Here is a 15,382-nt window from a genome sequence, read left to right as displayed (position 1 = left end):
GGATTGCTGTCTTATTGGTGCATACCTTATATGTTTTATTTATAAAGATGCTTCAAAACAAACATATTCATGTTGAATCCTGGTAAACATACCCTTGACAAATCTTTTTTGTCTTGTTTCAAATCTTCAATCTTGTTAATCTGAAAAAAAAAAACCCAAATACAATCAATCTTTTAATTAAATATCAGGCATAATGATGAAAGTAACACTATTTGAAATACATATGCATGATTTCAAAACATCAGTTTGTGCATTTTAGCCGTTTTCAGTAACTGCCAACAATCTACAGCTTGATGTTCAACTATTTTTGAAGACCATATATATTAACCTCTAGATGTCTTTTGTAAAGCTTTATTTTTCATGTCACTGGTCAAAATAAAAAGTTTTGGTGTTTTCGAGTTTCCCTATCTTACCCAATTTTTCATACCTCAAAATGCCATAAGTTTTAATTGCCACTTTTGGCAGTGAATCATAACCATTTTGCATGCCATATGAGTATAAATAAAATTAAAATATCAAAAATAATTGTGAGCACTGAAGGGGTAAAGATTGCATTCATTTTGCAGTTGGAGCTAAAAATTGAACATTACACTGTATTAAGCACTGGAAGGTTCAACTACAATTATGGACAAAGGTAGATAACTCCCATTATAAATATTACTTTAACAATGACATCATTGATATTTTTAGAATAAATACTAGATTTATGCACAATTTATGTTCTTCTCTTGGCAAGTATGGTTTTCACATTCTCATTATTTTGTAATTTGAATATCTAAGTATATATTTCAATGATAAATTTCTTTAAATGGTCATGGATAAGACATAGAGAATGTTGTGCTGAATGCACTATATTTTTTTTCTTCTCAAAAGTAGTGATAAAGTTTGGAAAATTACTGGCTATCAAGACAGTACCATAAGGGTTTTGATTGCATGAATGCAATGTATACCCCAAAAACCTACCTTCACTATTTTTCAAAAGGAGGAACCCAAAAAAAACATATTATTTTTTGTTTGTCCTCATTGATATATTCATTTTTCTTCCAGAACAAGCCATTCTGTATATATTTTCCACATTTTTTTTCTTCATATGACAGAAATATGAATGAACTTACATGAATTGACATATAATGTGATTTTGATTAACATACATTAAATAAGAACCAATCATCATACAATTTGTACTTCAGGTAAAATAGAAAATTATTTCTATCATACCGTGTCAGTGATCTCTTTCCTGGTGTACACAAGCATACTGTTTAATGCTTTCTTTCCTAAACTTTCTGAACATCCAGACCTGAAACAAGTTTAAAATAGTAGCTTATATTTTTTATTGATTAAAAAAACCCAGCTTTTCCTGGGAGTGTGATGAAGTCGGCAAGATGCACTTTTTCAAAATAGATATTTGGCTTTCATGATTGACTCATTTTATACACAAATGTACCATTTAAATTGCTTACATTTGATATAATTAATAGTCACACTTTTTTAAAATATTAATGATATATGTATCTTAAAAGAGATTTCCCAATTAACAATCCATCTAGTTTCAAAAGTTTGACCACTCGGCCAACAAGGCCCCCTTTCGCTTAGTGTGAAATGAGTACTAAACTATTATACAATATACTGTCAACACATCCTAGTAACCTACCGGTAATCACAAACTTAAACAATTGTTGAGGCCACCGACAGCATATCTGGCTGTTGCAACATATTAGGCAATTTATCAAATTATTGAACTGTGCATGTTTGGTTTTACTTCTTTGCGATTTTCAGAGCAAAAAAATATAGTTCACAGAATGAATTAATTTCAAGTTCCTGGTTTCCCCTACCACCTAAAGACTGGTATCTAACAAATATATATGAATCCAAAGTATTTGGCAAAATTGCCACCATGTCCAATTAGAATGGAATATAGGAAACGCTAAGCCTTGTAGACAATTCCCAAAATTTGTATTGTTTAAAAATATCTTACTTTGTAATATCAGAGGAAAAGAAATGACTGGATGCACTATGACCTTGAATGGCCCAAAAATAAAGAATAAGTAGCAGAACTTTCAATCTTTATGACATTGTCTTTGTGTCATTATTTGCTTTAAATAAAAAAATAAAAAATTTCAAGAAATACCTGTTTATCAACATTTTTCTGCAAATTTAGTACTATAAATTAGAATTTACCTGCATTAGCTTTATGTAAATTATAATTTTTCAACCAAAGGACTTTTAAATGTACCAAATACTATATAAACTGAAATCTCCAGAACACATTCCATAATTTTGGGGGATTTTGCAAGATTTTCTCATAGACTACCATTTAAGTTGATGACTTTCAGGGAAATGAAATTGATATTGATATTTTCAGAATTTCTCGGTAAATTCAATGTGTGAACTAAAATGAAACTAGACAAAGTGATGCCCTGCACTCCACTCTGAAGTAAATGTATGACTTTCTTTGAGATATTATTGTGTCTGGGAGACACAAATGATGCCCCCGCAGATGCAAAGTGTTATTTTAAAATACACAAAGTTGAGCATGGGAGCACATAGGTCTATGGTTCACTGTAGGGGGAGTTATCCGGAAACGCTATGCACCTCTTATGCAAGTATATACTCCATAATGACAAAGTTCAACATTCTCCCAAAAGAGCAAATATTAATAAAAATCAAAACCCTGACCACATGCACATCTTCAATATATGTACAAACAGCCAGCAAAGTGAAAACTTCCTAGCATTCAAACTGTAGGAGGAGTTATCTGGAATAGCTATATACCTATAATGGGATGAACACACGGAAGGACGGCTTGACGGCCAGACAGGGGTAAAACAATATGCCCCCCAACTTTCAGTTGCGGGGGTATAAAAAACTAAATTTAGTATTCCCCAATGATGCAGCAAACCAATGACCCAAATTAACAAAAGATATCTAGGTCAATTGAGTTAGCAAGGGAAAACCTACCGTCGTTCATCAATTGTATTAGTGATTGTTTCTAGTACAATATCTAGATCTATCAGGTCTCCTTTTGTCCTATTTCTATCATTGCCTTTCCACATTCGTACAGTTCTTTCTGAAATAAAATAAAAACAACCCTCTAATAATACAATTGTTCTAAACCCATTCACAGTAACCCCTGCCTTATCATTTTTGTAAATAAACAACAATGTTTATACTGCAACCATGTTATTTTGTGGGGTACCAATTCAAAACAAGATTTAAGATTTCTTCACATGTCAAACAGAATTCTAAATTGTAATGTTACGAACATTAATTGAGATTTTAAGAAAATAAATCAAAATCATTATTTTCTAGTTACCAGTAGAAAGACATACCTTCATTGAAAGATTCTGGTTCGTCAGCAACAATCCTCACTTTCTTTTTCACAGCATTTATTGACTTTTTCCTTGCAGGTGTATCAGATGATACATGTACTAGTATCTTTAATAAATATAAGTAAAACATCGATAAAAACAATTCAGTTAAAAATTAAAGAACCTTTGTGAGCATGCTCACATACCCAAGGCCCCCACATTGACAGTGGGCAAACAAAATCTTACTAGATTCCTAAGTTCAAAGACTCATAACTCCTCCAAAAGTCAGCTGATAATAATTTCTTGAGGATATGGACATCTACATATTATGTTATTATTATCTACAAAGTTTTATGAAATTCTGTTGTGTGGTTTCTGAGGAGTTGCAATGACAAACTGTTGCAGTTTTATATTAAGCATACCTGACAACCCTCCCGTTTTGAGAGGGAGTCTCCCGCGCAAACGACTAAATTCCAGAAATCTCCCGCTTGCCGGTCCGCTTCCGCACAGGAGTATAAAATCTCCTGCTTTCTGATATTTTGATCTGGAATAACACGCATTTGTAATTCTCTGGCTTTTTCATTACTTTCAATAGAAGTAAATAAACAATCGGTGATCATTTGAAAACTTTGCTCAGAACTTTTTATGTTCGATATATAAGTAATCGAAATTCAGTTCTGCTATATCAACTCCAACAAGATAGAGGTCTTTGTCTGGACCAAGCGGCAGTGTAAAAAAGAAGAAATAGATAACTGCAAATCAAAATGTCAAGCAGATTTGAATGAAAGATTTTCAATTTTTACTACCAAAAGTTCACTTGGAAATGAATTTTTTTGCACTTCTTGTTCAATCAACTTTTCGATTTCTGGTGGTCTGTACAAGGTTTGAATGCATGCTTAGTGTGAGACTCACAACAAAATCAAAATATGGAATGTTATGAGTTATGAGACTCTGAGGTATTAAAAAAGGCTAAAAAAAACCCACCTTGTATAGATTATAACCATGAATTGAAGAAATAGAGTATATTTATTAACTCTTATTGGTGTTTTGTAAATGAATACGTAAACATGTCATATATCTAACTTGAAAATGTTGTTCGCGCAAAATCTCCCCCTCAGCTGTCATAGCTGGAGATCTCCCTCTTTAAAGGTTTCAGAGGTTGGCAGGTATGATTAAGGCCAAAATTCTGAGTCAAAGGGAAATAACTCCTAGAAAAAAAATAGAATCATAATTTCCTGTTGATATGTACATCTACATAGTATGTCCTTATTATCTACAAAGTTTCAGGAAATTCTGTTGTGTGGTTTCAGAGGAGTTCCGATGACAAGAACAGGACTGACAGACTGTAGTATATTGAGGCCAATAAGATCAAAGGGGCATAACTCCTAGAAAAAATAAATTGGATCATAATTTCCTGTCGATATGCACATCTACATAGTAAGTCCTTATTATCTACAAAGTTTCATGAAATTCTGTTGTGTAGTTTCAGAGGAGTTGCGATGACAAACTGTTGCAGTAGTATATTGAGGCCAATAAGTTCAAAGGGGCATAATTCCTAGAAAAAAAAATTGAATCATAATTTCCTGTATATATGCACGTCTACATAGTATGTCCTTATTATCTACAAAGTTTCAGGAAATTCTGTTGTGTGGTTTCAGAGGAGTGCCGATGACAAGAACAGGACTGACAGACTGTAGTATATTGAGGCCAATAAGTTCAAAGGGGCATAACTCCTAGAAAAAAAATTGAATCATAATTTCCTGTCGATATGCACATGTACATAGTATGTCCTTATTATACACAAAGTTTCATGAAATTCTGTTGTGTGGTTTCAGAGGAGTTGCGATGACAAAATGTTGCAGTAGTACTTAGTATATTGAGGCCAATAAGTGCATAGGGGCATAACTCCGAGAAAAAAAATTGAATCATAATTTCCTATCGATATGCACATCTACATAGTATGTCCTTATTATCTATAAAGTTTCATGAATTTTGTTGTGTGGTTTCAGAGAAGTTGCAATGACAAGAATAGGGCTGTTGGACTGACGGACAGACAGACAGACGGACAGGTCAAAAACATTATACCCGACGCAAAAATTGCGTGGGGTATAATAATAATAAACATTTGTGGGTCAAATGCCTACATATCATTGGCAATTAACCATATTATTACACAATATATATTTCCATTTTTTTGCTGAACTAGTACACATTTTTGTTTAGGGGCCAGCTGAAGCCTGCCTCCGGGTGCCTGATTTTCTCTCTGTGTTGAAGACCCATTGGTGGCCTTGGGCTGTTTTCTGATCTTTGGTCAGGTTGTTGTCTCTGTGACACATTCCCCATTTCTATTCTCCATTTTATTGCTTATTCATATTAGGTTAAACGGTTTTACCTTTTTGGTTAATGAATTATGTATGAAAACACACATTTTTGCACCTAAAAACTCCTAAATCCTATGCACACACTTACACGAAACACAAAATTAAATTTTCATTATTTTATAAAGTTTAAAGAATCTATACATTCTGAAATGTCCTCCCTGTTTTACTGAAAATAAATTTGTTTTGCTTTTTGTCATCATTCTGAAATGTATAGTGTTTTCACCTCAAGAAACAGCATCAGAAAGGGCTTTTCCTGGTATTCAAAATTGTTGAAACAGTCAATCAAAAATGTTTAAAAATAAAATCTTTTAGATTGAAACATAACACAGAAAACTAAACACTCAACATCAAGAACCCCACAAAATACCTGGATGATCTAAGGTAATTAAAAAACCCTACCGATTCTATTTCTCTTGGATGGTCACAATGGTTATGCAAACTCTGTTTTTTGTTACCCAGCACTTCTCTTTCATTAGCTGTATCAACAAGGTCATCTTCAGTAAGATGGGATGATTCTATTTCTCTTGGATGGTCACCATGGTTATGTGACCTCTGTTTTTTGTTACCCAGCACTTCTCTTTCATTAGCTGTATCAACAAGGTCATCTTCAGTAAGATATGATGATTCTATTTCTCTTGGATGGTCACCATGGTTATGTGACCTCTGTTTTTTATTACCTGATACTTCTCCCTCATTATCTGTATCAACAAGGTCATCTTCAGTACGATGGGCCGATTCTATTTCTCTTGGATGGTCACTATGGTTATGTGAACTCTGTTCTTTATTACCTGACGCTTCACCCTCATTATCTGTATCAACAAGGTCACCTTCAGTATGATGGGAAAATTCTTTTTCTTCCTGTCCAATTTCTTCTTCATTGATTTCATGAACATCTAACAATTTTGGTTCCATCTGATGCTCAGTGCTGTTGATATCTGTTTCCATGGAAACAACATCCTCTTGACATGAGGAATTTTTATTTTCAGATAAGGACAATTCATGTTTTTCATTTGACCTTGAACTTTTAGACAATGTTGAATTTTTTTCATTTCCCTTTTGCTGATTTTGGAAACTAGTTTCATTTATTTTATTTTCTTTGTGTCCAGTGTTCGTATGTAATTCGCTCAGGGGGGATAACCTTGAAGTATTTTGTTTTTCTGTTCGTTGATCTTGATCTGTATTCTTTCTTACTTCACTATCTATAGACTTTTCATCACTACTTGCAGTTCTAAAAATATCTTCTCTTGATTTGTATCCATCACTTTCTTCAAAGGATTCAGAAAATACATGTTGGTCTTCTGTTATGTCTTCACTTTCTTCTGTACTTACCTGTCGTCTGCTGATATCGCTATTTATAGATTTTGAGTTATTTTTAGATATTTTGTCTGATTCACTGTCATTATCAAGTTCGTTTAATTTTCTTTCATTCCAATTTTCTACATAACTAATATTTACTGGGTTTACTGCAGTGCTCATATGGTTTTGACCAGAAATGTCCTTTTGTTGGAACCTTGATGATCTTTGATGATCTTTGATCACATTTTCTCTAGAAATTTCTTCATTTTCTTCTGTTACATTTTCTGGATTATCTCCTGAAATTTCTTCACTGTCTTCTATTACGTTATCACTTGAAGTTTCTATTTTTTTCAGACCTTCTTTTTGCCTACTAATTGTAACTTTTGTTTGTCTATTGACCATTTCTTCGGAAGAAGTACTGTACAAGGTGTCATTATCAGTATTTTTATGATCCAATTTTGTTAATCTTGAACTTCTTTTTTCATTTATGTCAGTGGTTTGATCTTGGGAATCTAACGATTCTAATCTTGATCTTCTCAATGATTTCTGAGGACTATCTCCATCAGACTTCCTGGGTGAAACTTTTTGCAATCTTGATCTTCTCACTGATTTCTGAGGACTGTCTTCATCAGTCTTCATAGGTGAAACTTTCTGCAATCTTGACCTCCTCCTAGATTTATGAGGACTTTCTTCATCAGAGTTCATGGGAGAAACTTTCTGCAATCTTGATCTTCTAACTGATTTTTGAGGACTATCTTCAGCAGACTTCATAGGTGAATCTGCCTGCAATCTTGAATTTCTTACTGATTTCTGAGGACTATCTTGATCAGAGTTCATCTGTGAAACTTTATGCAATCTTGAACTTCGTCTCCCATCATCAATATTTGTATTTCTAGATAATGCTTGTTCATTGATAGAAGTCTTTAACTTTTTGCAAGAGGCTAGTTCCCTTTCAACTTTCTTATCATTCTGAACCACAATTCCTCCTTCTGATTCATCAGCACCATCTATGCGTTCTAATTCTATTCTTAAACTCTTTTCTGAAATATCAACATCAGCCATTTTTGCTGATGAAATTTTTGTTGACATTACAGAATTATTATTGACACTGCTATTATGAACTGATTGAAACGGCCTTTTCCTTGGAGATTGCCTGAGTGTCTCCTCCTTGCTTTGCCTATACAAAGGTGATGTGGAATCACTGGAAACTTCATCTATCACAATAGAATGTCTGACAGCTTGCAAATTCTTTGAAGCTTTATCCTCATTCTGTCTTGGTTTTTTTCTTGGAGATCTGCTAATAGTTTCAGTATCAATCTGTTTTAGTTTTTTTCTTGGAGATGTTCTAAAAGTTTCAGTATAACTTTCTTTGTTTGAGTCGAGAGTCGAGGTGATTGTTCCTTGATCTGACCCTGTAGTCTTGAACTCTGAACTTGATGATACATTATCATCTGACTCCACTTGTACTTTCTGTTTTGTTCTTGACCGTAGTGATGCATGTGTCAATATATCACTTCCATTCGCAGATTTATTTTTTCTTGTCTGAGAATAGGGACTTAGGTCCGAGTTCAAATCACTTCCATTTTCACTACCTATAATTATAAACAAATAAAGATTACTATTTTCTGCCATTAGTGTTCAATCATATCTTAAAGGGGCACTAGCTGTCAAATTCATGTTCACCGATTTGACTCAAATTCTCATATCTAATGTATAACAATGTAAAACATTTATCCAAATTATAAAAAGTCTAAAATAAACAATTTACAGGGCATAGGGTGGATAATATGTAGCTTCGTTTTGTGTGTATTTTAGTCTAGACACCATCTAATTAACTGTTGAGTTGACCTCCCGAAAACCACCGATCCCTTATAAGGTATATAAACATAAATAAAGATATAAATAGATAGCGCAACTCATGCAAATGGATTCTTCTAGGTCTACTAAATTTCATTTATAGATTAAAAATATATGTTAATCATCATTTTTACCTGTATAAGAATGATTTTTTTGAGGATTGAATCAGTCAATTAAATGATAAACCTTTGTTTCACTTTCAATGTTGACATTCTTTTCCTTTAAATAATCAAACATGCACACAATTCATGCTTTTTCCATCTCTAGCTTAGGGGTTAAATTGAAGTTCACATGAATACCGATTCAATGAGGTGGAATTATTCACTTGCAAGTGAATAATTCATCATCAATATTTCTTTGCTTATTTTGACAAAATTATACAATACTAGCTGCTAAAAGCGAATTATTATTTCACTATTTCACTTTCATTAATGATTGAACAAAAAAAATCATGTTTTATAATTTTTTTATATCTCGTAGCTAGTGCCCCTTTAAAACTTTTACTATTTTTTAACATTAGACATGTTGTTAGAACTGAAATAACTTACAAATAAAAATACTTCTTGAGAAAGATAATTTTCCCTACAAATTCTTTGTTTTTTGGCATCAGTTATGACGAGATACATGTAATAGATAAGTTTCGATATGATGTAATTTGAGTTTGAGCTATATCTGCTGGCTTTCATTTGGAGGTGTAAGTTACTGATTTTCTTATTTAACTGTCAAAATTGAAATATGTGGTACTAACACATTTGATTGTAGTGATGAATGAAGCAATGCTGAAAAAAAAATTAATATTGTTCCGAAAACAACTTTTTCTAGTGGTGAATATAACAAGTTTGGATTTGGGTGATGCATGAAGGAATTGTGCATGTAGAATTCAATCCTGACAAGAAAAGGGAAGTAACTCTTGCTATAAGATTTTCTATAAGAATGTATGCAGGCTTTGGCAAAACCACGAAATCAAATATCCAAGAAAATGCAAGTTTTCCTCAATCCACGAAAGTTGGTACCCACGAAATTAATGAACCCACAGTATTGAAACTCTTTGTGTAAAGCTTTTCTTTTATCAGTCTATGACTGAATAAAACATTTCATCTTGTTATTTTGCCAACTGACAATCAATAGACCATTTTCATATTACCAACTTTTGACTCCAGAGTTTATATTTTTTCGACAGGTTACCTACTTTCGGGTAGGACATCCTGGTACTCAGTCAAATAAGAGCAACTTAAAGAAGTAAAATCAAGCTTACAATCGGTACAATTTGGAGGGAAAAATAGTTCTGTGTTTTCTGTACATAGCAAAATCATCAAAAAACACTAAACTCCCCCCCACCCCCCCCCCGAATTGTACCGATTATGTGTTTGATTTTACTTTTTTTGGTTGCTTTTACTTTTTTGGTTGCTCTTACTTGACCGAGTACCAGGATGTCCTACCACAGAGTAGGTAACCTGCCGAAAAATTGTATAATCCGGAGTCAACAAGCACAAAGACCCTTCATTTTTTTCAGTCTTTTAAAAAGCTTGTTTTTTTGAAACAGGGTAGCGAACATCCTTAACAACTTAACATTATACCTTCTGGTGTGTCTGATGGTAGATTGACTCCTTCTAGGATGGCTGGTATGGAACTTTTTCTTTTAAGATTACTAAGTGATGCACTCAATCTGGTTGACGCATTTGATCTAAGACTATCTCTTCTTTTATTGGTCTAAAAATAAATATATAATTGAGGCCACACTTATATTTTGGTTTGCCCAAACCCTACCCAAAGGTAGAGACAGTGGGTAGGTAGGTAGGCACTTTCTTTTTTTTTCAGCAAAGAGAAATTGAAGTTTCAGATGTTTTTTTAATCTTCATGCCTATCTGATTAAAAAAAAAAACTTTTTCACATCAGGACAATAAAAGATTTTGAGTAGGCAGCTATTTTCTAGGCAGGTAGGGTTAGGGCAAACAAACATATTATTTTTTATGGCCTGAGTCTTTAGTTTTCTATGTTGTGTTTTGTATACTGTTGTTTTTCTTTTGGACTCTTTGCCATGGCTTTCCCAGTTTATTTTTGACTTATGAGTTTGAATGTCCCTTAGGTATTTTTCGGCTCTTTTTTAATATTACAGTAAATTAAGTTAAATTGTATTGTATGTAAAAGCAATTTTTTCAGTTAACACCAGGAAATTATGAATGATAAAACATGACATTCTATTGACTATTTTCATATTACCGACTTTTGACTCCGGAGTTAATATTTTTTCGACAGGTTACCTATTCTGTGGTAGGACATCCTGGTATTCGGTCAAGGAAGAGCAACTTAGAGAAGAAAAATCAAGCTTACAATCGGTACAATTTGGGGGGAAAATTAACTGTTTCATGTTTTTTATATATGACAAAATAATCGGAAAACAGTAAACTTTCCCCCCAAATTGCACCGTTTATGTGTTTGATTTTATTTCTTTTGGTTGCTCTTACTTGACCGAGTACCAGGATGTCCTACAGTACTAGTGGAGTAGGTAACCTGTCGAAAAATAATATAATCCGGAGTCAAAAGTCGGTAATATGAAAATAGTCTATTGAGTCTGAGTTGAGTTTATCTTCAATAATTCTCTGTGTATTTAATACTTAATAGCAAGGTTCAATGATAACATAATCAAGATGATTTAATGTCAATTTTAATGTTCAAAAGGCCTTAAACATCTAATAGATATAAGAAGATGTGGTATGAGTGCCAATGAGACAACTCTCCATCCAAGTCACAATTTATAAAAGTAAACCATTATAGGTCAAAGTACGGTCTTCAACACGGAGCCTTGGCTCACACCGCACAGTAAGCTATAAAGGGCCCCAAAAATTACTAGTGTAAAACCATTCAAACGGGAAAACCAACTCTCTAATCTATATAAAAAATGAGAAACGAGAAATACTTATGAACCACATCAACAAACGACAACAACTGAACATCAGATTCCTGACTTAGGACAGGTGCAAACAATGTTGATATGTAAATGGAAACTTGGATTTAAAATACAAGAATGAAACAAATCATTAGGATAGCACTTTTAACAAGGAATAGTTTTATCACATGCATTTTTGCAATGGTGATTACTTGTTAGTGGTTAAAAGCAGTTTTAGCATTTATGAACTAAAAAATGTATATTGGTCATTTGCAAAAAATGTGGAATTTTCAGTAAATCTATGCTAAAGTTTTTATATTTAAAGGAAAATTCAGTTTTAAGTGTTTAAATGAAAGATTGTAGGATTCATGAGTTGGAACATCAATCATAAATAACATTAAGATCTATTTTGATAAAATTAAAATATAATGAAGTCAGATTTTTGCGTAATTTATGTGTGTACAGTGTCAGGGAAACAAATTTCAAATGATGTTTTTCCTATTTTCTGATTGCCTTGATATCTGCAAAAGGAACTATTTGAGAATGTTAATAATAACTAACGAAAAATCACAGCTTCTTTATTATTCTATGTAACATTTTGTCTACAAACTAAATTCAATCAGCGTAGATGAAATGTATGTCTATCCTGTTACCGCTACTAAATCAACCGTTGAATTGTTTCTCCCTATGGATATGGAACTATTTAGTGATGATTTCAAAAGCACAAAGCATCCTGCAAATTTAACACAGCACGTTTCTTGCATAACAGTGTAGAGAAAAGAAAACTCAAGACATTTAGTGAAAAAAATTAGTGGGTACCCTTTTATCATGTCTATGCTGTTACCAACATATTTATTAATTACACCAATGTTATACTTGTAAAAAGTGTAATTATGTGTTGGAAATTAAAATCACAACAGAAAAACATTATCACTTCATCAAAGGGAGTAGTAATTTCACAACTGCAATTTCCAATTAACATAAACTGCTAACACAGAGATATGTCTCGCCTATTTGCTATTTTGGTAATGCAAATGTTGAAATTAAAATAGCAATACTTTAACATGTAACTTATGCAAATATTCAAAGTCAATGAACCATGACTGAAGGTACAGGGCTAAACAATTTCCATGGAAATGAGATGTGCCAATGCTAATACAACTGCATACCAAATACCATTGACTTTTCATAAGTCGTTCCCTTTAAACAAACCTAAACACAAACATTAACTTGTAAACTACGTAAAAGTTTCAAAGTCAATGAACCATAATGAGGGGATGGGGTTATATAATATCCATGGAAATAAAACTTGCAAATGCCAATACATTTGCATACCAAATATCATTGACTTAACATTAGTGGTTCATCTTAAACTGACCTAATCACAAACTAATACATGAAAACTAAGGAAAAGTTTCAAAGTCAATAGACCACGACTGAGGGGGCGGGGCCAAATAATCTCCATGGAAATGAGATATGACTATGCTTATACAACTGCATACCAAAAAATATTGACTAACCACTAGTGGTTCCCCATAAACTGACCTAATCACAAACTAATACATGTAAACTAAGCAAAGTTACAAAGTCAATAGACCATGACTGAGGGGGCAAGGCCAAATAATCTCCATATTAATGAAATGTGCCAATGCTAATACAACTGCATACCAAATAGCATTGACCTACCACTAGTGGTTCACCATGAACTAGACCTAATCACAAACTAATACATTGTTGACGCCGATGCTGCCAGCTGAAACAGCATACCTACATGTATGTCTCGCTTTTTGACTCTTGTTAAGGCGAGACAAAAAAACCCTGAAAAAATAAGTTTTTTTTTATTAGCCAGTATTTTACGAAGAATATTGATGAAACAGTTCAATGCGTTTCTAAAGGATTTTAATATATATGTATACAACTTTGTAATATATTTTTACAGTGTCTCATAAGTCAATTTGTTTGGCTGGGTATTGATTATTTTAAATATTGCATATCATATAATGTTCAACTGTTAATCAATACCTGAAACTTTAATAAAATAATTTATTATCTAATAATGAAAATTGATTAAGTAGTTTTATTGTCTGTGGGGATATAATTGACACCTACATGTGTTTTTACAGTTATATTTCACTATTTTTGACAAACAACAAGTGAGCTTGGGTATTAAAAATTTATTGTTTTAATTTCAATATCAATAAATATGATAAAGTTATAAGTAATTTATTTTCATAATGTATATAATTGTTTGAAATAACTATAGTTAGAAAGCACATGTTAAATTATTTATGGAAAACTAAAATTATACAAATTGTTAAAAAGATAAAATTTCCATTAATAATTAAGCTGGCTCATTTATGTTGATCATCAAAGTCAAAATTGAATTTTCCTGTAGTTATAACAAGATATTGTGTAAACTAAAATTGGAGTTAATATCAGAAGTATTCCATCGGGGAAGCTAAAATGCTTTCAAAGCATATTCTTTTATCACAAGGACTCAATCTCACAATGAAACATTTGGAAAGGTGAATTCCTTTAGTGAACTGTTTACAAAACAAATCACATATTTCCACTCTACATGCCCAACTTGGTTATACTGATCTTGTTATATAGAAGATATGATCAATCATAGATAAAAAAAATTTCATTTATACAAGTATAACATCTTCTTATTTTTATATTGTATATCAACAAGAGTGCACACGCTGAAATGTCTCGCTTGCTTTACTGGCCATTGATTTTATGTTGAAAGTCTTAAAGATAAAGGTTTTACTAAAAGCATTACAGAAACATAACATTTTTAACAAGAGGCTCATGAGAGCCTGATATCGCTCACCTGTAATTTCAATTTCAGGCATTTGACTTATTTGTAGATCTTACTTTGCTGAACAATTTTGTCATTTACACTTTCTCTCTTTCTATAATAATATTAAAAAAGATAATACATAACCCAAAACTGTAAAATTTCCTAAAAATTAACTATTTCTGGACAGTAACCCAACAATAAGTTGTCCTATTGGTCTGAAGATTACTTGACAGGTAGATCTAAACCTGGTTAACACGTTCACCTATGTCAGTTTGCTCTTACTGCTTTAGTTTTTGAGATGAAAGCCCAAAACTTCATTTGACCCCTATGTTCTATTTTTAAAAACTGCCGCCATGTTTTTGAATGAATCAAATCCCCGAATATAATCTATAAACTAGATACCCTAAGGAACATTCAATTAAAGTTTTTAAGTATTTGGCCAAGTAGTTTCAGAGAAGAAGATTTTTGAAAAAGTAATTAGACTTTCACAAAAAATGTAAAAAACAAGAATGTGTCCATAGTACACGGATGCCCCACTCACACTATCATTTTCTATGTTCAGTGGACCGTGAAATTGGGGTCAAAACTCTAATTTGGCATTAAAATTAGAATGATCATACCATAGGGAACATGTGTACTAAGTTTAAAAAAAAAACAAAAACTTTAACCTGAAGTGGGACAGACGGACGAAAGGATGAACAAACGGACGCAGACCGAAAAACATAATGCCCCTAGGTGGGGCATTAAAAAACGTTTTAAAGGCAATAACTCCTTAAGGGATCAATTGACTATTTAGATCATGTTGACTTATTTGTAGATCTTACTTAGCTGAACATTTATTGCCATT

The 15,382-nt window shown here is 32.6% G+C and overlaps 1 protein-coding gene across 2 annotated transcripts in view; it reads right to left on the bottom strand.

Moving 5' to 3' along the window:
• LOC127708511 (biorientation of chromosomes in cell division protein 1-like 1) overlaps positions 1–15,382 on the bottom strand; it is a 49,507-nt gene that overhangs the window by 11,599 nt on the left and 22,526 nt on the right. The window contains exons 3-9 of one of the 2 annotated variants that reach the window (XM_052213404.1): positions 10,420–10,552; positions 6,351–8,577; positions 6,089–6,239; positions 3,330–3,435; positions 2,959–3,067; positions 1,219–1,297; positions 93–140 (exon numbers count right to left, since the gene is read on the bottom strand). In XM_052213404.1, the coding sequence (XP_052069364.1) occupies positions 93–140; positions 1,219–1,297; positions 2,959–3,067; positions 3,330–3,435; positions 6,089–6,239; positions 6,351–8,577; positions 10,420–10,552 (2,853 nt within the window). Of the gene's footprint in view, positions 1–92; positions 141–1,218; positions 1,298–2,958; positions 3,068–3,329; positions 3,436–6,088; positions 8,578–10,419; positions 10,553–15,382 lie in introns of both variants that reach the window. The other variant, XM_052213403.1, reaches the window with a different exon arrangement.

This window comes from Mytilus californianus, unplaced genomic scaffold, assembly GCF_021869535.1.
Source record: "Mytilus californianus isolate M0D057914Y unplaced genomic scaffold, xbMytCali1.0.p SCAF_7, whole genome shotgun sequence".
Taxonomy (NCBI): domain Eukaryota; kingdom Metazoa; phylum Mollusca; class Bivalvia; order Mytilida; family Mytilidae; genus Mytilus; species Mytilus californianus.
This window is presented reverse-complemented; position numbering and strand designations above follow the sequence as displayed.